We start from the raw sequence: 20,821 nt of genomic DNA, 5'->3' as shown, positions 1-20,821 counted from the left end.
ATAGAGTTAATGTTGTTTCCAAGAGAAAAGGCTGCCAGGTCTCCCAAAAAATACCCCACACCGAGCCTTGGATGGTAGCCCATGTATAAACCTGGGACTGTCGATGCTTTGTTGACATGCTGGCTTACACCCAGGACCCCAGACTGTCCTCAGCCTTCTCTGAGAGTCCTTGTGCGATGCGCTACCAGCATGGCAACACCCTGGGCACAGCTGCAACACCCCACCCTCTTAGTGCCCCCCACTTCAGTACAGCAAGAATCTGCTCTCCACCGAATGTGCAGCTCTTGGGACATGAAGCCAGGTGAAGAGAAGGGAAGCCTAGAGATTCTGCTGGTCCAGAGGCCTGCTGCCTTTCAGAGCCACTTCCTCCTAAAAACTACACCCCAGGGGAGTCACTGGGAAGAAACCAGGGAGCTGAAGGGCCACTTGGGCTTCTGTCTTACAAAATTTGAGAGCCCGAAGGGCCATGTTTGCAGGCCCTGCTTGGGTCCTGTGTTGGTGACTTCTAGATGTACAGGGAACAGAAGGAGCTGGAACCAGCACCAAGATTATACCACAGTCTTAGGAGCAGGGATGGTTCTGGGCCCTTTTGAAGACTTGACTACATTAGCATGAGTTGCAGGTGGCTGGGCCAGGCCCAGCTCTTCAGTGGCCTAACCAAGTACCCTGAGATGCTGAAGCAATGATGACTCCTCCTCGTGTGTGAGAAACAGATGGTGGTTAAGGGTAGGCTTTGGAGCCTGCCTGCCTGGGCTTAAAGTTCTGTTCTGCCGCTCCCTGTGTGTGAATGTCCTTACCTGTAAAATGGGATCATAGCTGCAGCTAAGTCACTGGATGATTGTGACTTAACACATAGAAAGTGCTCAGTCAATGCCTGACACTAAGCAAGCTCTCCATAAACACCAATGGCTTCTATATTTTTACCCCAGAAATCACTCAGAACCAATACACCTTTTTTTTTTTTTTAATTTCCAACTTGCATCTGAAGTTCAGGGGTACATGTGCCAAATATGCAGGTTTGTTACATAAGTAAATGTGTGCCATGGTGGTTTGCTATACAGATCATCCCATCACCTAGGTATTAAACCCAGTATCCATTAGTTATTCTTCCTGATGCTCTCCCTCCCTCCCAACCCTCCAACAGGCCCCAGCATGTGCTGTTCCCCACCATGTGTCCATGTGTTCTCATCATTCAGCTCCCACTTGTAAGTGAGAACATGCAGTATTAGAACCAACACTCCTTTTAGACATGACTGTATCTATGAGATGACCAAGCAAGAATTGTCACAAAACACAAAAATAATTCCCTGCTTTTCTAAGAGTGACGTACACTTTTCAGAGTGATTTTATACACATTTACCTCCTTCGAGTCTCCTCCATGTGACAGTGCAGGGAAAGTCTTTATGACGACCCTACACTGGAAAAAACTGGAGGCGAACCGGAAAGAAGGTAAGTGAGCTCCCCAGGCTCCCAGTTGGTCTCTGGCAGACCCAGGACGGGCTTCTGACGTCTTTTTTCTTGATACCACGCTGTTCCTCCTTGACGCCAGAATACAAATGTTCTCACAAATTTACTTCTCATTACTACTGAGTCCAAAAAACACCAAGTCTCAGCTGTCCAAATATTTTTCAGCCTTTGGCTTTTGGATGAATGTAATTTGGTTCAAACTTGTCCCAAACTAACTGAAAGTGGCGTTAATATAAGGACAGGCTTCTAAGACAGGAGCAAGAGGCTTGGAAATCCCTGATGTTGGGGGACTGTTTATCTCCTGATAAAGTAGTAGAGCACCCAGCATCCTAATCTTCCTGACATTCAAGAGTGCATCAGAAAAAAGAAAAAGAAAGCAAGCCTTGGGCAAAAACTGAGAGAAGCCTGCAGCACCTTTTTTTAGGAAAAGGGTAAAGTGCATATTTTCACCAGTAGGTGGCGATAAAGTAATAAGGCTAAAGAAGCAGAACGTTCTTGATCAGAATGTTTAAGCATTTCATAAATATTTTGAATGTGGAGACTATCCTGCCCAATCTGCTTATATTACTTACAAAGAAACTAAGGCTCACAAAGGGTTTGTGATTAGCTCAAGGTCACACACCTGGTTAATGACTGAACTAGATTAAACTCAGGTCTCACCATTAAACCAGAATGTGTGAGAACAGATTGCCTTTCAAAACTGCCTGGCATCTTCATCACATAAAGAAAAATATCACCTTTTTTCAGTGTGTTAGTAATTTCAGCTGGCAGAAAAGCTGATAACCTTTAAGAAATAAAAAGCTGATCATGCTCTCAACTTTCTGATCTAAGATAGAGAAGGAGGGAGGGATGGAGGGAAGGAGGCAGGAAGGGAGGGGAGACATGGAAAAGAGAGGAAAGGAGGGAGAGAAGCAGAAAGAAATGGAAACAGCCATTTCTGTGTTATAAGGCTTTCTGACACATTTGTGCTGCCCCTGAGCCCCTCTCAGCCATGATTTTCCAAAAAAGATCAGAGATTATTGGGTAAGACTCTCCCCCTCCCCTCCACCCCTTCTACTTCATCAGCACCAGTTTGTGATGAAGGCCATTAAACATCTTACTGCATATAGGTCCAGGTGCTACTTTCCTTTATTCTGTTTGAGTCACACACCGAGAAGCAGAATCTCAGGAAATAAGCGGATTGCCTATTCCCTGAAAGGGCCATATTTGTTCTGTGTAGTTCCAAGGGAATTCAAACAGGTGGGACAAATGTACCTAGAACGATATTAGGCACATAGTGAGTGCTTAATAAGTGTGGACTTATGGATAGATGGGACAGGATTTAGGACAAAAGATTCAGTCTCAATAGTGCAAGAAGGAATCTACTACTTTGGTTGAATATATACTGAATCCTCTCTCTCTGGAGGTATTCAAGCCCTAGCCAGCCACTCGCAGGCCAGGGATGTTGTAAAAACAGGTTGGGAGATGGTTTGGAATGGATGAACTTTTAGTTCCTTTTGAATCCGAGGATTCCCATTATTCCAAGATTCTTGGTGCATAATGAAAAAGAAACTGGTAAAGATGTTTATGACTTTGACCTTAAGAGCTTCAGATTTTAAAAAATCATACAGATTTTAGGTTGCTTCATCCAAAATTCTGGCCCTCTGTTCCTTTCTTTAATTTTCGGACACAATGGGGAAACCTTGTCATCCCGGCAATTCACTCGAGAGTTTCTACTGGTTTGGTTTAAGTAACAAGTTTTGCTTCTTTTCAATTTTGAAAATCAGGAGAGATGGACTCATGGAAACCTGGATCGGTCCTTTTAGATGAAGGTAATTATACAGCCCAACCTCTCAGTCACGCCTGGATCAAGATGCATAGGATAACAGAACTAAGAGTCTAATAATCCAGCTGGCAGAGTGGCTGAGCTCCGCTAGCCTAGGATTTCTAATGGCTCCCGCCTCTGACTTAAGGGTCTTGCAAAGGGCACACTGAAACTCCTTCCCTAGGGAGGTCTGGGGTAAGGAGCAATACTGGATAACAAAAGGGAGAGAGGAAACGTGAAGACAAAAAGCTAGAAGGGAGCTAGTTTCCCACCCTCAAAATGGGTTTGGATCCTCACTCCATCTGGCAGCACACTTTAACTTTCTCCAACTCGACTTCCTCCTTTGCAAAATGGCTTTCAGGTTTTCCCTTCACAAGAATGGGTGTTGTTCGCTGCCTACTGCATTAAATATTCGAAACTCCAACAAACAAGACCTTCCAGCTCTTCGTAGGAGGGAAGATTGTACTGGTAGGGGAAGAAGGAGGTGAAAGAGAGGACTCCGCCTCTGGACTTGTACTTCTCCCCTTCCTCCAACGCAGCGCGTTGGGGCGTTTCCACGACAGGCTCCTGGCTGAGAAATGCTGTTAGACACCCAAAGTGAATGTTTAAAATGATGTGAGGAAGTGAGATGAGCTAGCTGGCCTTTAATGGAAGGATGAAATCATGTGCTTTGCAAACTGGAAAAAATAAGCTAGTAGAAGGCTCACTGCAGCCAAGCGCTAGCAATGGCCCCCGCATCTTCCTCCACCCCCGGGGAATCCCGGAACTTCCGGGCATCCTAAAAATGGGAGACTCACTTCCGGTGCTGCAAGCCGCTCTTCCTGGGAAGCCCATTTGTCTTACCAAGCCTGAAAAAATTCGCTTTTGTTGTCTTTATTTCTTTAAATGGTATATTTATGAATTTGGCTCACATGTAAATGGCTCTAAAGAAACCCCCTTCCCCAAGGCTGAAATGCAACCCATACGCACAGCTTCTGACAGCATGAAACCTTTTTGCATTTCTACTTCTAGTCTCAAACAGCTAGGAGGGAGGAGGTGCATTTTAAGCCCTCTTATTTGAGTTGCTCTTAAATAAACTGTCTTTCTCCAGTCCACATCCAGTCCTCATTAGATTGTCCTCCTTGCGCCTTACTCATCTTCGTTCTTTGTCTCAGTCACCAAATGTTGACTGAAGACCTACATGATCTTGACACGGTGGAGGTTTATTCGAGGAAGACACATTCTGTGGCTCAAGATTTTCAGATTTTTACAGAGGCATAATTTACAATGGCAAAGTGCTTAACGCTTTCAGATAACAAAACTAAGGCTCAGAATAAATAATAAATTAACGAGAGCAGAACTCAAGTCTCCTATTTCAAATCCCTCAGCAGAGTACTATGTTTTTGATAGGCTGTAAGTAAATATTAATTTATTATTTTTCTCAGGATGGGGGTAATGTAAAGAAAAGCACAGTTAGTTTTAAGCCAAGCCCCCAAGCTGGGTGTGAATATCCATTATGTCCCCTTCCCTGGGGTAAGGCCAGTTGCTTCCTGTCCTTGTAAGTCACCAAAAGTTTTACTGCTCTTTCCAGGACGTGTTCCAAAAGAAGAATTGAGCACACAGTCTTTGGAGCCAGTACCCCTGGGAGATCCAAGTAAGTTAATTGACAACTAGAAACCCACGGTGTCTTTGACATCTGAACTGCTCTCTCCTCTCTTCCCACTCACTCCCACTCAAACCTGCCTCTCTCCTACCATGGATCTATTTATCTCCTCTCTTTTGACACCTTGTTCTAAGGGGAAAAGGAAGCTTTTGAAGGATATAAACTGTCTATGTGCATGAGGGAGAGAGGCTCAAGATGTTGTAATATCACTATGGCAACAGGGTGAAGAATGGGATGAAACAGAAAGACAAGGAAGGATGAAAGGAGGAGATGGGCAGGTTGGCAGGGGCAACTGTCTAGTGCAAATGATGGTGGCCAGAGCTCGGAGTTGGAAGTGGAAATGAAGATAAATGGGCATATTCAAGAGATACAGAGAAGGAAGAATCTATAGGATTGAAGGCAGAGGTTTGAGAGAGGGAGAAGTTAAAGATGAGCTGAGCAACTAGGTAAATGGTACTACAGTGAGGAATACCGGGGATGGAGCAGGTTTATGTCTATCATCTTCTTCAAGACATTTGATCTGGTAGAGAGAAGACTACCCAGATCTGACATTCAGAAGGAACAGCCCAATCAGAAATTTAGAGTTGTAAGACGATGAGCTATGGTTCAAAACTGAGGCTATGAGAACAGAAAATGTGACTTAGGGAGAGAGAGTAAAGTAAGAAGAAACACAAGACGTAAGCCTGAAGAACCACACTAGGTGGAGGATAAACCACCTGAGGATATCAGAAAGGAAGAACCAGAGAAAAATAAGGAAAATGAGAACGGTATAGTAGTAGGCTACAAGGTATGGAAGGAAAGCACCTGCAATTTCCTCTAGAAAGTCACTACTAGTCAGCCACCAATGGACAGTGAGGCTCAACCTTGCTGCATATGAGAATCACCTGAAGACATTATTAGAGATGCCCACCTTCCTGCCTCATACCTTCTGTATCAGGTTCTCCCTAGACCTTGCTACCCAAAGTGTGGTCTGGAGACCAGCAGCATCAGCATCACTAGGGAGCTTGTTAGAAACACAGAATCTCAGACTCCACCCCAGACTTGCTGGTTCTACAGTGATTGATTCCTTTGCACATTTACCCTTGAGAAGCACTGTCCAGAGTGAATCCCAGGAGTCTTCATTTGTTGAAGCTGCATTAGCAACCCTGATATGTATGTGACTCTGATATGTATCCAGAGTTAAGAAACACTGGCTTGATGTATTGGACAATACAAAGCATTAATCTGTAAAATTGTACCATGTTGAAGGAAACTAGAGCAATTAAATAAATTGGTAGATTGATTCCCATAGATTCTATATCTTTCTCTTCCTTGACTTTCAACCGGTGACCTCTTCTGTAGCCATAATAAATTGCTCACACTGAACATTGCATAACCCAATTCTACCTGTTAGCATTGATGTTGGCATCTTCAGATCAGAATGTTTTCATCTCCATATAAGAAAGCCATGGGTCTCAGTCAAAACATGCCCTGAGCTGGAACCATTGTCATTTAAAAGAGGAGCAAAGATAACCCTGGTATCAGCCATCAGGCTAGTGAGTAAAGAGAATTAAGCAATAGAGAAACAGCTCACCTTCTTAAGACCTAACTATGAGATGAATGTGTTAATCCTGAACACAATTCAAGATGTAAGAAATGAGGAAAAACTGCCTGTGAGGAATCAAAATAGATGCTACAATATCCATGTACTTTATTCATGTAAAAAGAAAATTCCCTTATTCTAACTAACAGTTGTTCCCCAAAAATACTTTATTCCAAAAGGCATATTGAACTAATCTACTGACATCTGGAAGGGAAACCCCACCTCAGGAGTACTTCTGCAACTTTACTGTGCACAGGAATCACCTGGGGATCTTGTTAAAATGCAGCCTTGACTCTATAGGTTTGGGTGGAGCCTGAGAGTCTAGCAAACTGTAGGTGCTAGTGGGCGGCAAGCCCTAAAGAACTCCACTGCCACCTGCTGGCAACAATTCACACTGCAAGCCCAGCCAGAAAAAAAATGAGTTGGCCTTCCTTGGGAATCAACAATATGACAAGCTGCTTATGAGAATCACATGCTGCTTCTCCTTTGCTTTACCCCAGGTTTTAGTGGCATCTTTAAACTCTGCTTCTGGACTTTATTTGCCTCTTTCATTCTTCATCTCAAGATCATGCTTGGGTATAGGCAGTTTGGGGGCAGCAAAGGACAAGGGAAGCCAACTGCAAAGGATGAATTGGTAGGCACTGCACAGGCAGGCCGACAGGAGGTAAAAGCTTTTCTTTTGAGATTTGCTACTGAGCCAAGGTACAAACAGGTGCCCTGATTCTAGATGGAGCGAAGTCAGCCAGTCCCAGACGGGTCCCTCTCGTCTCCTACTTCCCTGGTTTTGATTGCCATGCAACACTGCAAGATAATAAAACACATTCTCAGGTATAACTTTTCTCATAATCACAGTTCTGCTGTAGCACTCAGCAATAAATATTTCTCATCAATTCTTCTGCTCAAAACTTTGTCAACTCATGTTCATTTATTGCTTTCCTCTTTAAAACGATTTTGTTAAACTAGCAACAACCCTCTCCACCTACAGAGCTTCTCCTCCAGCCCCATGGCAACAATGCACAGTAGAGAATGTGGGTGGTTGTGTGCAGATCAGAGAGGTGCAGGCCTGTCTGGCCGCTGCTCCCCACCCCCGATGGGCAGTGCCCCAGTGTCCTCTTGGATACAGCAGCCTAGAAATTTCCAACTTTACTCTCTTTTTTTTTTTTTTTCTTTTGAGACGGAGTCTTGCTCTGTCTCCCAGGCTGGAGTGCAGTGGCGCGATCTTGGCTCACTGCAAGCTCCACGCCCTGGGTTCACGCCATTCTCCTGCCTCGGCTTCCCGAGTTACTGGGACTACAGGCACCCGCCACCACGCCCAGCTAATTTTTTGTATTTTTAGTAGAGATGGGGGTTCACCATGTTAGCCGGGATGGTCTTGATCTCCTGACTTTGTGATCCGCCCACCTTGGCCTCCCAAAGTGCTGGGATTACAGGCATGAGCCACCACGCCCGGCCTTCTTTTTTTCCCCCTCTGTATGGAGATCTGTTTTGAAACATTTTTGTCTTCTAAACTGCAACTGTTAAATAATTTATTTTTCACTTTTTACTAATCAAAGGGATCTATAGCTCCCAATAAGAACCTCTTATCAGCATTGAATAGTCAGTTTTATCATACTGAGATGATATCATTCCTGTCTACAGCAAAGAAAACACTAATTTCCATTAACCTGTGTGGGTTTTCACTAGTTCCTTTACCTCTCTTATAACCTTCATAGTGATCCACAGAGATCCAGAGATCCTAAGCCAGAATAACTATCCTAGTCTTCATCACAACTAAAAGAAAGAAAGAAAAAACTCTAAGATAGCTACAAACAAGGACTGACATCCTATACATATATGTGGATAATTTCTTTGGTTGCCTTGCCCAGGGAAATGAAGGAGAATATGGATATCAATTTCTTATTCTATAATGCCCGCCCGCCCTCAGTGCTGGCCTTGCAGATCTCTCACACCTTATAAAAATCCAACACTTATTTCTAAAAAGTTAGGGTGAGAGCAAAAAGTCACACACTCTTGAGATTCAGTCTTGATGAATTCTCACAACGGGGAGTCTGCACTTAGAAGATCTGAGCCTAGGAAACCATTGATAGCCTTCCCAAGCTTGGCTAGGACGTCGCTGCTTCTGAAACCCGTAATTGTGGCAGATACGTAGAGTTTTAAATGGTTATGGAAATAAGGAATAGCCCAAGTGTCCAAGACCCTGGTGCTCAGGGAAACCCCTGTGGGATGTAAATAAATATACCCTGCATCTTACTACCTTTTTTTCCATTTCTTTTCATTTCTCAGGGGGCTCTGATGGAGAAGGAGGAACGAGAGGATGCCCAGGTAAATGCAGTGAGAGATCATGAGAATCATAGTCTTTTTCCATTCCGCAGACTGCAAAATTGACTTGTCGTTTTTAATTGATGGGAGCACCAGCATTGGCAAACGGCGATTCCGAATCCAGAAGCAGCTCCTGGCTGGTGTTGCCCAAGCTCTTGACATTGGCCCTGCCGGTCCACTGATGGGTGTTGTCCAGTATGGGTAAGTGCAGTTAATGTTCTGAATCCAGAAAGGAAGTCATGCCATGTGCTTAATTTTATGCCACAAATATTACCAACATGTTCTTGAACACAGATTTGTTCTCTTCCCTAATGCAAATGTAAATGAAAAAAACTGAAGCAATCCAGATGCCATTTAAGAAATCTGTGGCTTCCTGAAGGAAAGGACAGATCAAAAAACACTTGTAACTAGATGGCATTTGCACTCAAGAGTATTTATTTGTCTGGAAAATAGGAGAGATGGGTGTGAGTGTTAACTTAGCCACTAACAAGCTGTGTGGCCTTGGGCTAGGCCTTCACCTCTCTGATTATCAGTTTCCTTATCTGTAAATCAAGAAGGTTGGATCTGCTTTCAACCCTGACTATTAGAGCATTTGTTTGAGGGACTCCACCCTGTGCTACAGCCTATCCACCTATAGGTTAGACACCTAGAGAACTTGGTGCTTTCGGTTGTATCTTCTCTTTTCTCCAATAACCTTAGGCCCCTGCACTGGTAATGGAAAAACCCACCAGGCAATGAGGAAGAATGGGTGGGAAGAGAGATGGCCCCCATCAGTCCGCTGAGCACCTAGATGACTTTCCCCAACCTGTTCTATGATTTTACTTAGGGTAGAAATTGAGGGCTCATGTTGACACCAGTCTCAGTCTTTTATTTGGCGGTAATAAATCACTCTTATTTCAGATATGAATAGATGTGTCACTGAAACAGATATACAGATATTGATAATAAACAATCAAAAGAACAAGCGTGCATAATCTTAAGTGTATACACACATCTTCAATAGGTAGCCTTTTGACCAAGAATCACTGAGGGCAGAATGGGTATCATGCCTCCTACAAAGGACCAGTGGGTTTGGAAGGGGCAATGGAAGTGGAAACCATCATAACCTGTGGTGCCTATTGCTCAGAAGCTGCGGTCACAGCTTACTCACCCTCCTGAAAAGAAAAACTATCCATACCTGACAACACCCACAGGGTCTCCAGCGCCTTCAGGGGTTTCATTTTAACCAAGGTTGTTCTATCAAAGAGACTAGAATATGTAGTTTTGAGTTGTCAAGAGAAATAAATAAAAATGCTTTATTTTCATAAGGACCTACAACATTTGTGTTTTTAGAATTTAATTCCAATTACCCATTTAGTACTACCTTCTATTCCTGTCAGGAAAAATTAGTAGATGAGTTAACTGGGACTTGTATGTAATCAAACTCAATTAGATAAAAATAAGCAATTGCTCCAAATATCACCTCTCAATGTCAGGTGATCTATCTTGAAGTTTTTGAATTGAAATAAGAAAAGTGCGATTTTGGGGAGTATTTTTGGTTTCAAAATGCCAGCCCATTTTCATTCCTGTGTTACTTTTTACAGACAGCCAATGGATGGCAGGTTTTACTAGAGAGGAAACGTAAGCGTTTTAATGCCAGATGTCCTTAGTCAATTTTACTGGGGGCCTCAAAGCTTGGTGTGTTATCTTGCATTAAAAATGACTGCTTTAAAAACTTGTATATACCAAGGTTTATAGTATAATATGAAAATAAGGTGATAAATATGTCAGGGAAAAGAAAAATAGCATGAGAATAGTGTTGCTGATGAGAGCATGGATTAGAGAACAAATGTAGCAGGGAAGGAAGAAAAACAAAGACGCCTTCCCCCAAAACATTTTCCCCACCTATTCCTAATGTGATCACCATTTACAAGCAAGAGTTTACCCCCATGCTTTTCAATTTTACTTTCTAAAAAAATCCCTTGTGTCTGCCTTTTTCCTGGGGTTCTTACTAATTTGTAGCACTTAGGGAAATGTGTGTGTTTTCCACTGTTTTATGCTCACATAAGCTAATCCATCATCTTCACCCTCCCCCGGCAACAGGGTGGCGTGGAAAGCACAATGAACTGCTGACAGGTGATCTGAATTCGGGCCTTAGCTCCTCTGTGTGACCTTAAGCCAGTCACTTAACCTCTCCTTGTAAGTGCTGCCATCTGTGTAGCACGAGGGTCAGACCAGATGATTTATCAGGGCTCTGCCAGCCCTGGTGTCCTGTAATTCAGTGACCAGCTCTGTATTCAGAAGACATCCAGTAAATGAATGTGGGACTAACAGACCAGATAGCTGCCTCTCCTTTCCTTGCAGTCTTAGGGTCCTGAGGAGGTGGGGTGATCAATGATGAATTGATGTGTTGCACAGAGGTGCTACATCCATCCGTGGAACGTGGGAAACCAAATGAGAGGGCGGCCTGAGAAGGGTGTGATGAGGCTGAGGGGGAGACACATTTTTTCAGCAGAAACTGCTGTTGGTTTCACTTGTCCAGCTTCCTCTCCTCGATGGTCCCCTTCAATCCCTGCTGTATGCGTAAGTGCATACAGAGGAAGGGAGTGGGGCATCCTGGTGATTTGGGTTCTCACCAGATTCTAACGCCCTCTTTCCTCCCCCTTAAAATCATCCCTGCACTCTTGGAATCACAGCCTGAGGCCTTGAGAGCACCTGATTCTGCCTCTTTGTGTTGTAGTGAGGAAATAAGGCCCTACAAAGAAATGACCGCCTCATCAAGAACTAGCACTGGGGCCGGGCGTGGTGGCTCAAGCCTGTAATCCCAGCACTTTGGGAGGCCGAGACGGGCGGATCACGAGGTCAGGAGATCGAGACCATCCTGGCTAACACAGTGAAACCCCGTCTCTACTAAAAAATACAAAACACTAGCCGGGCGAGGTGGTGGGCGCCTGTAGTCCCAGCTACTTGGGAGGCTGAGGCAGGAGAATGGCATAAACCCGGGAGGCGGAGCTTGCAGTGAGCTGAGATCCAGCCACTGCACTCCAGCCTGGGTGACAGAGCCAGACTCCGTCTCAAAAAAAAAAAAAAGAGAGAACTAGCACTGGAAGGAGAGACTGAGGCTGAGAAGGACCTGGCCAAGGGAGGAGGGCTCCAGAGCTCAGAACTGCTCCTTCCCTCCCCTCTCCCCTCCGTTACCACTGCCCCTGGTCCACACAGCTTCCTGGAAGATTCTTTCCCTGGGTTTTCCTTAGGAGAGCTGAGTCAGAATTTAGACTTTAAAATTTAGAACTTGAAAGACAAATTTAGAAGTTAAAAGACTCACACTAAATATTAACTTATTTATATAAGACCTATAAAAATGATCTCATTGACAAAATGCAACACATCTTGACTCCTCAATCTCCTCAAAGACATTTTGGGTACAAGGAACAGAAAACCACTCCAGGTAGCCCAGGTGAAGGGAGATTCATGGAAAGGTGAGTGTTCACAGGACCGACGAGTCATTGGCCATCCCCTTCCCCACCTCTGCCTGCATCTCTACGCCTCTCTGCCTGTCCATTCTGATCTTCTCTCAGCAGACAAGCATCTTCTGCCAGGCTCTTGGTTTATGCTCCTCCATAACTTCACTTTGCACTGGCTGAGTTCCTACCTCTGGTCCGGGCCCAACAGAAGTCTCAACCACCATGGAACTGGGCCAGCACCCTCTCCCATGCTCCCCACCTGCAGGGCCCATAGCCCACAATCACATTAACCTGGCAGCAACCACAGCATTCCTACCACACTCATCGCATGCCTCCAGGAATAGAGGCAGCTTCTGATGCAGAGTCAGAGAGGTTGACTGACTTTCCCAAGAACACGCAGCTAAATGCATGACTGGGGCAGAGGACAAATATTAGTCTTGGGTTAATCCCTAAAATGTCAAACAAAATTGTCTTGAAAGCAGAGATTCCACTCATCTGCCAAGAAAATGTCTGATAATTGCTACTTTTCACCTCCTAAAGACTGAGACATTGTTTGAGGACAAAAGGCCAAGGATCAAGCCCCTGTCTTGCACATGAATTCTAAGTTCAAATTATACGACCCAAAGGCTTATAATTGCACCTAATACCAACAGGAAAACGGAAAGAGTCAATGAAAGAACAGTCAGGGCAAGCCATTAGGTGAACTCTAGTAACAAACACCTGGCCAAACACCTTGCATTTGAGCGGCAGCCCAGACCCACAGGTGCTAAATGTCTTCCAGACCTTCACTACACTTTCATTTCAGGCTCCAAAAAAGGGAACATAATTGCACACGTTCTTTGTAATCAACCATAGGATATCAAAATTGGAAACAGTTGTGGGATGAAGGAAACTGTTGGGTTTTTCTTCATTTGAAAATCAAATAGACTTACCTTGCTTATGAGTCTATAATAGCTGTCCCGTGGTTTAGCGAGTGGCTCTGAATTGGCCACATCTCCTTAGTCTTCTCACTTCTCAGCCCACCCAACTTCAGCTCCTGGACTGAAGACTCATGGTCATGCATTCAGCTGGGCAGAGTAGCTTCCATAGGTCGGCTGAGCCACCAAGTGCAGGACAGTCAGAGTTGAGTGGAAGAAGCAAAATGCCATGTCCGGTATGTTAGGCAAAATAATGACCCGAAAGTTGTCAATGTCCAAATCCCTGGAACCAGTCAATGTTTTACCTCACCCAGCAGAAGGGACTTTGCAGATGTGGTTAAAGTTAACAACTCTGAGATGGGGGATTCTCCTGGGTTATAGGGATGGTGCAGTGTAGCCACACGAGTCCTTAGAAGTGGAGAACCTTTCCCAGCTATTGTCAGTCCAAGGGAGGTGTGACGATGGAAGCGTAGTCAGAAAGATGTAACATTGCTGGCTTTAAAGATGGAGGAAAGGGCCGTGAGCAAGAAGTGAAGGCGTACTCTAGAAGCTGGGAAACACCAGGAAACGTATTCTCCCTGGAGCCTCTAGAGAGGGGCACAGCTCTGCCCATACCTTGCTTTCGGCCGTGGAGACCCATGTCAGACTTGGGGCCTCCAGAACTCTCAACTAAGTGTGTGTTGTTTAAGCCAGCAAGTTTATCATCATTTGTTACAACAGCAATAGGTAGCTAATATAACTGGCAATGAGGACCCGTCTCTCTCATTCTCTGAGTCTGCAGCCAAAAAAAAAAGAGGGGAGGAGTGGGAGGGGCTGGGGCATGAAATGCAGCTGGGATGGGGGCTGGCAGAGGTGAATCACAGCACCCACCCTCGGACTTCAGAGCAGGAAGGGGCTGTCTGGGCCTTGACTTCACGTTGGCATTACCTGGGGAGCTTTTTAAAATGCTGATGCCTGGGTCCCGCCTCAGACCTATTAAACCAGAATCTGGCAAGGGGATGAGGCCCAGAAGTTGGTATTTTAATCTGTAATTCTCAAGATCTCAGAACAGCTCCCTGTCACCTGCCTGGCCTGATTTTCCAGGGCCTAGTGCCCCTTGCGAAGACCCTACCATGCCACTTCTCTCCTGAGAGACAGGAAGGTGAGGCCCACAAGCCACACTCCTCAGGAACACAGAGTCTCAAGGCCAAGTGAGCTGTGAATACAATTTGCCCAAAAATCATAAGATTCTGAGGTTTTTCTTCTTCCTCCTATGCTTTTTCTTCTCTATCATGCAGGGCTCCTGGAGGCACATACAAACGACTGCGCTTGACTTCCACCCCTCCCCTTTCAGTTCTCCTCACACATCCACTGGGTTTATCTGGGGTCCCTGAGATCAGTCTCCCCCCAGAGAAGCAGATGGCCACCCTGATGCCCAACAGAACCACCTGGGAGCTCCTAGAACTCCGGACGCCCAGATCAAACTTCACATCAGTTAAATCAGATTTTCTGAGTGTGGAGCCCAGGCATCATTAGTTCTTCGAGTTCCCCAGCTGATTCTCTGCTGCGGCCAGATTAAACGCCGGAATACTCCCACGGGCCTGTGCTGTCCTCCAGTGAAGCCCAGTCCCCCAGTGCCCCCTGACCCCCCCAGTGACCAGTCCAGAGAGCTGCGAGAGCTCCACCTTCCTCCCTTTCTCTGCCTTTCATTTCCCTTCTCTAGACTTCTTATTTATTTTCTTCCCTTCCTCTTATCACTGGAAGCCCCACTGCTGATTTCTATTATTGTTATTACTAAAGCATCCTCTAAGACATTGCTACTCCAAGTGTGATCCACAGTATCATCTGGGAGGCTGTTAGAAATGCAGAACCTCGGACCTCACTCCGGGTCTACAGAGTCAGACTCTGCATTTTAACAAGATCCCCAGGTGATCAGATGCACATCTGAGCTTGGGAAGCTCTGTTGCCAAGATGCCCCACTTCCCCAGCACTCACGGAGCCCTGTGATGTGGTTGCAGATTAGCAGCTGGTGAGCCAGTTTGTTTGGGAGTGGCTCTCGGATCAGCAGATTGCACGTGATTCACATTTACTCCAGCAGGAAGAGGTTCATGCAGCTCAATTTTCTACCCTTTTTAGTAGACGGGTGGAATTCTCATAGTTATTGCAGAAAAAAAAAAAAAAAACTCACTTAAAAATGAAATTTGATTATAAGACCCTGCTCCCCCTTTTCTGATGCTGGGAAATGTGGAAAAGACCAGTTCCCATTCATCCAGGGCTAGTTGTGCAAAGGCCCTCAGCAGATTGGCCCAGACCACTGCACCCTGGGCTGGTCATAGCTGCTCTAGCAGAGCTCATAGCTGTCTGGGAGGATGGGGGCAGAATGATTGTCCATCTGAGCCAGGTAATACCCTCAAGGGACAAGTCTGCAGCCCCTGGCGTGTGACCTGAAACATCCTCCTGATCTTACAGGCATGGTCCATCTCATTGACTAAGTCCATAAAGCATCACATATTAGCTAGTAAAACAATTAAAAGGCTAAATAGTTATTTGATTGTAACCTTAAGTTGATTTCTTGTTTGAGAAAATAGTTCAGAAAAGTTCTTCTTGGAGGGAATTATGATTTGTTACTATTTCTCTACTGGCGTAAAAATCCATTTGAGAGACTCATTCCGTGACTCAGTTTGTCATGGGGTAAACCAGTAGACCCCCAGGGCTGAAACAGAATAGGTGCTTTTGGACTGAAAGGGCCTCAGAAGGCTTCTAGAATCCAGAGCTTTATAAACCTTCCTGAGAATAAGAATCACCTGGATCTCCCAGCCCCGTGGATTTTCTTTCAAGGAGAGGACTGGTAACCTATATAGTTTAATAAGTGCTTTAGGTGAGTTTTATCATCAGGTAGGTCTGGAAACACTGATGATCCATCCAATTTCCCTGTCCCTAGCCCTCAAGCCTTCCTAAGAATCAAACACCTGTGCCCATTTCTGACAGGTGTTTGTTTGCTTCTTAAACCCTTGTAGGGTAGCCATTTACTATTACCACAAATTCCTCCTTTCTAGGCACAGCCAACTTCTGGCTTCCTATCATGCCTTTCATTAATCCTAGGTCTTCCTCCAAACACAGAACAATCTAAATTTTCTCTTTCAGCTATCAACCTCTACGTTTTCTTCTCTTATTTTCAAAGGAAATCTTTGATATTCCCTAGAAAAATATTTTGTGTTTGCATTTAATAAGAACCTGTAATAAAATTACAAATTAAAAGATTGTTTGCGTAAAAACTTAGTGGCATACTTCTTTGAACTTTTAAAATAGTCTCCAAATCTGAAGAGTAGCCAGGCTAATCAGGCCATCAGCCTATAAATCTGGGAAAAGAACACATATACTCTGGTCCTGAGACCTGCCACAGACTGCAGATTAATGATTTATTATTCATCATTATGATTAGAGTACAATTTAACAAATATTTATTAAGTGTTTGCCATGTACTGAGCCCTCGGTCATTTGTGGAGGATCTGATGAAAAATTCATCTAAGTGGTTTGATTACATTTGCCTTTAATTCCCTTGGTGGATGGGCTCCATGCCTTTGCCCCTAATTATAATTTTAGCAATCAGAAAGGGTTTCAGAGGTCCTCTGATGCAACCTTTCGTTCTATTTAAATAAATAAATGTGATAGAGGTTCTGTTCTTTAGGACCTCACAATCCAGCCAGGGAGGCAATATCTATAAAAGAAATACCATTTAAAACATTAGAAGCAGCTATTCATTCATTATATGAGTAGCTCATCTGTATGCTTCTGAAGATGGATTCATCATCTGGGATGTAGTAAAAGCAAGGGGTGGTCAATGTGGAGCTCAGAGGTAAAGTGTTCACTTCCACTGGGGATGAACAGAGAGAAGAGAGAACATTTGAGCTTCCTTTCTTCCATTTGTTTATTCCACAATTACCTATTTATTACCTCCTGGATGCTAAGCACTAGGGATTGGAAGCTAGGAGAAAGTGCTTGTTCTCAATAGGTTACAGTCAATCCTCATGATCTCTGGATTCTGTATTTGCAAATTTGTCTACTCCTTAAAATTTAAATTTATTTGTAACCTCAAATCTGTAACTCCAGGAACTTTTGCAGTCATTTATTGGATATGTATATAAGTGGGGGGAAAAAATGGAGTCACCTGATGCACATCTTCCCAGCTAAGGTCAAACAACACTCTGCCTTCATTTTATTTTATTTTATTTTGTTTTATTTTATTTTATTTTATTTTTTGAGACAGTTTCACTCTTGTTGCCCAGGCTGGATCTTGTTGCCCTGGCATGATCTTGGCTCACTGTAACCTCCACTTCCCGGGTTCAAGCGATTCTCCTGTCTTAGCCTTCTGAGTAGCTGGGATTACAGGCACGTGCCACCACGCCCGGATAATTTTTTTGTATTTTTAGTACAGATGGGGTTTCCTCATATTGATCAGGCTGGTCTCAAACTCCTGACCTCAGGTGATCCACCCACGTCGGCCTCCTAAAGTGCTGGGATTACAGACGTGAGCCACCGTGCCCAGCCCACTAGGCCTTCTTGTTTCAACTCTCTTCAAGTGTCCTTTTTGCAGTCTTTTTAGTGCCACATTTTTTGCATTTTTGTGCTTGTCTTTGGTGATTTTGCTATTTAAAATGGACTCCAAATGTAGTGCTAAAATGCTATCTAGCTTTCTTAAGTGCAAGAAGCTGGTTTGTGGCTTGCAGAGAAAACAAGTGTGTTCAATTAGCTTTGTTCAGACATGAGTGACAGTGCTCTTGGTTATGAGTTCAATGTTAATGAATCAATAATTTGGTATATTCAGAAAAAGAAGAGGAAATTTGCTAGTCTGTATATGAGTCCACCCCAGAAAGTACTGAAATAACATCTAAAGGGTGTGATGAAGCTATGGAAAAGAGGCTAAACTTACGAATTCATGAGATGATGACTGATTTAAATTAAAAAAAAAAAAACATAGTGGACAGCATTGTTGTACGGCTAAAAGCCAAAGAAATTTATGGTCATGTTATCCAAATTCAGGAAAATGGTAAACCCTTCTCAGCAAATATCTTGTTATAAAGATATACTGCATATAATTAATTATTTGTAAGAAGCATATATTAAATTCAACGTATTCAAAGAAAAACACATGTAAAACAAGGTTATGTATTGTTCTGTTGATGACAATGTTGTGACCAGAGGCTCCCAGGAACCAAACCCTGTATTTCCATTGTGAGGAACGGCTCAGTACTTGCGAATTCGGTGCTCATGGCAACTGCAACTTTATAGAACGTAACTGCCAAGAATAACAAGGCTCAGCTGTGTATGTGGTCTGAGAAAGAGACAGGGAATCGACAATTGCTCTACAAAGTGATCAACATCAAGACAGCACCTTAATGATCAATATTAAGCATATCATGAACATGACTAAATGAAGAGGTTTAACATTAAATACTTTTTTCTGTAAAAACTTTTTTTTTTTTAGTTTGTTTTTGTTGGTTTGCCCAGGCTAATCTCCAACTCCTGGGCTCATGGGATCCTCCTGTCTTGGCCTCTCAAAGTGCTAGGATTACAGGTGTTAGCCACCATGCCTGGCCTGTAAAAACTTTTGAAAGGAACCTTTATATTTTTGCTTTTAAAATCATGTGTCGATGAGCAACATTTAATTTGTGATTGGATACTATTTCTTGACAGTCACCAGACACCCTCAGGAAATCGTGCAAAGTGAGAAAATCTAGCCCACAAATCATTTTCAAATGTAATTCAGTTTTTATACATTAAAAATTTCACTATTAATGATTTACATTATAATTAACGTAAAAAGTTTATAAATGTTATGTTTGATGGGCAATTACATATATATTATTGTCAGTGTCAATTTTGCAATTTTTCATTTTGTAGCCAATTTTTTTGTTGTTTCAACACTTTTTTTTTTTTTTTTTTTTGCTCTAAAATGTTGATAACCCTTGGTCACTAGGGGAAGATCCAGACTTTAAGGACTCTGAAGCTTATACAGTTTGGGGGCCCCCTTAAGACGAAGATCACAAAATCACAAATACTGTACACAATTAGACCTCTTGGAAGAGGCATTATAACTTCTTAATCTGCTTCTGTGAAACACTTAGAGCCAATTGGATAAAATATCCACTGCAGAAGCTGCCCTGGTTAAGACCAGGTAGGAAACTCTGGCAATATGCAGGAAAGAGATGAAAGCCCAAACTTGGGGATGGAAAGGATGGGAGAAATATGAGAGATATTTAGAGGTAGGTCTGACAAGACGTGGTATTTGATGAGGAGAATGTCAGGAATGCACACTGCTGGATGACTGAGTGAGTCAGAGAGGAAGGCAGATGGGGAGATGGGTGGTTGGGTGGATCAGGCTTGGAAGATAAATGACTTCAGGTTTGGAAATATCTATGGAAGCCATTTTATGTATGTGTGAGGTTCAAGAAAGGGGACCAACCAGGGCACAGACAGCTTTTGGCATATGAACGGTCTCTGAGTCCTGGGAGTTGATGAAATCTCCCAGGGACATGCATAAGCTAAGAAGAGATGCATGATGGGGCTAGCACCCTAGGGAACACCAAAGTGTAGAGGTTGAGACATGCACAGAAATAGAACAAAGAAATGTTCATGCTGTTAAATGAGTACCTGTAGGCGCCACATATTATGCAAGCTGTTGGTTAGAGAAAGCTGAGTCAGGCAGAGAGACTGTCACCTGGGCCTGGGGGTAAGGGAGACGGGGTCGCTGAGCTTGGAGGGTGGGCATGATTAGGGCTTTCCAGATGAGGGAAGAAGTGAGCAAATGCACGAAGCTAGAAAAGTGGGAAAGGGTGAACAGTTCATTTTGATTAGAATACGGAACATCCTGAAAAAGAAAAGGAAAGAGAGAAAAAGAAAGAGAACATCCTTAACATGATAGTTGGAGATTAAATTATGGATGCTTTGAAAGCCAAAATATCAGGTTTAGCAATGGGAACTTCCGATGATTTCCAAGCAGGGAAATTTTGCGGGCAGAACTGAGGACCAAAGGGTCCTCTAGCAGATGGCCACAGAACTAATACTGCAGAGACCAACACAGGGATTCTTAGAGGCAGCCAGAAGCATGGGGGCCGGCACTCCCGGTGTCACAGTAGACATACAGGGGAGGGAATAAAAGCAAATGAGTGTATATAGAGGAATGGCCAGGACCTGAGGGATGGGAGCTGATGGGCTCTATAAGTAAAAGTGTACATAGCATTTACTGAAATTGCTTTGTAAAAATATAAACCCAGCCAGGTGCAGTGGCTCATGCCTGTAATCCCAGCACTTTGGGAGGCCAAGGCAGATGGATCACGAGGTCAGGAGTTCGAGACAAGCCTGGCCAACATGGTAAAACCCCATCTCTATTAAAAATACAAAAAAAAAAAAAAAAAAACAATTAGCCAGGCCAGGCATGGTGGCAGGCGCATGTAATCCCAGCTACTCCAGAGGCTGAGGCAGGAGAATTGCTTAAAACTGGGAGGCAGAGGTTGCAGTGAACCAAGATTGAGCCACTGCACTCTAGCCTGGGTGACAGAGCAAGACTCCATCTCGAAAATAAAAAAAAAAAAAAAAAAAAAAAAACCCCATAAGCCCTAGAACCTGAAGGGAAGAATACGGAGTGAAAGCCACAGTGCTCCTCCTCTG

The 20,821-nt window shown here is 43.8% G+C and overlaps 1 protein-coding gene across 3 annotated transcripts in view; it reads left to right on the top strand.

Annotated features, from left to right (window-relative positions):
* The window catches only part of VIT (vitrin), a 127,156-nt gene that overhangs the window by 89,858 nt on the left and 16,477 nt on the right, over positions 1-20,821 (top strand). For 2 of the 3 annotated variants that reach the window (XM_033176048.1, XM_033176050.1), the window contains 3 exons: positions 3,234-3,278; positions 4,842-4,904; positions 8,868-9,015. In XM_033176048.1, coding sequence (XP_033031939.1) covers positions 3,234-3,278; positions 4,842-4,904; positions 8,868-9,015 — 256 coding nt within the window. The remainder of the gene's footprint in view (positions 1-3,233; positions 3,279-4,841; positions 4,905-8,867; positions 9,016-20,821) is intronic. The other variant, XM_033176049.1, reaches the window with a different exon arrangement.

This window comes from Trachypithecus francoisi, unplaced genomic scaffold (genome assembly GCF_009764315.1).
Source record: "Trachypithecus francoisi isolate TF-2019V2 unplaced genomic scaffold, Tfra_2.0 Lachesis_group17, whole genome shotgun sequence".
Classification (NCBI taxonomy): Eukaryota; Metazoa; Chordata; class Mammalia; order Primates; family Cercopithecidae; genus Trachypithecus; species Trachypithecus francoisi.
This window is presented reverse-complemented; position numbering and strand designations above follow the sequence as displayed.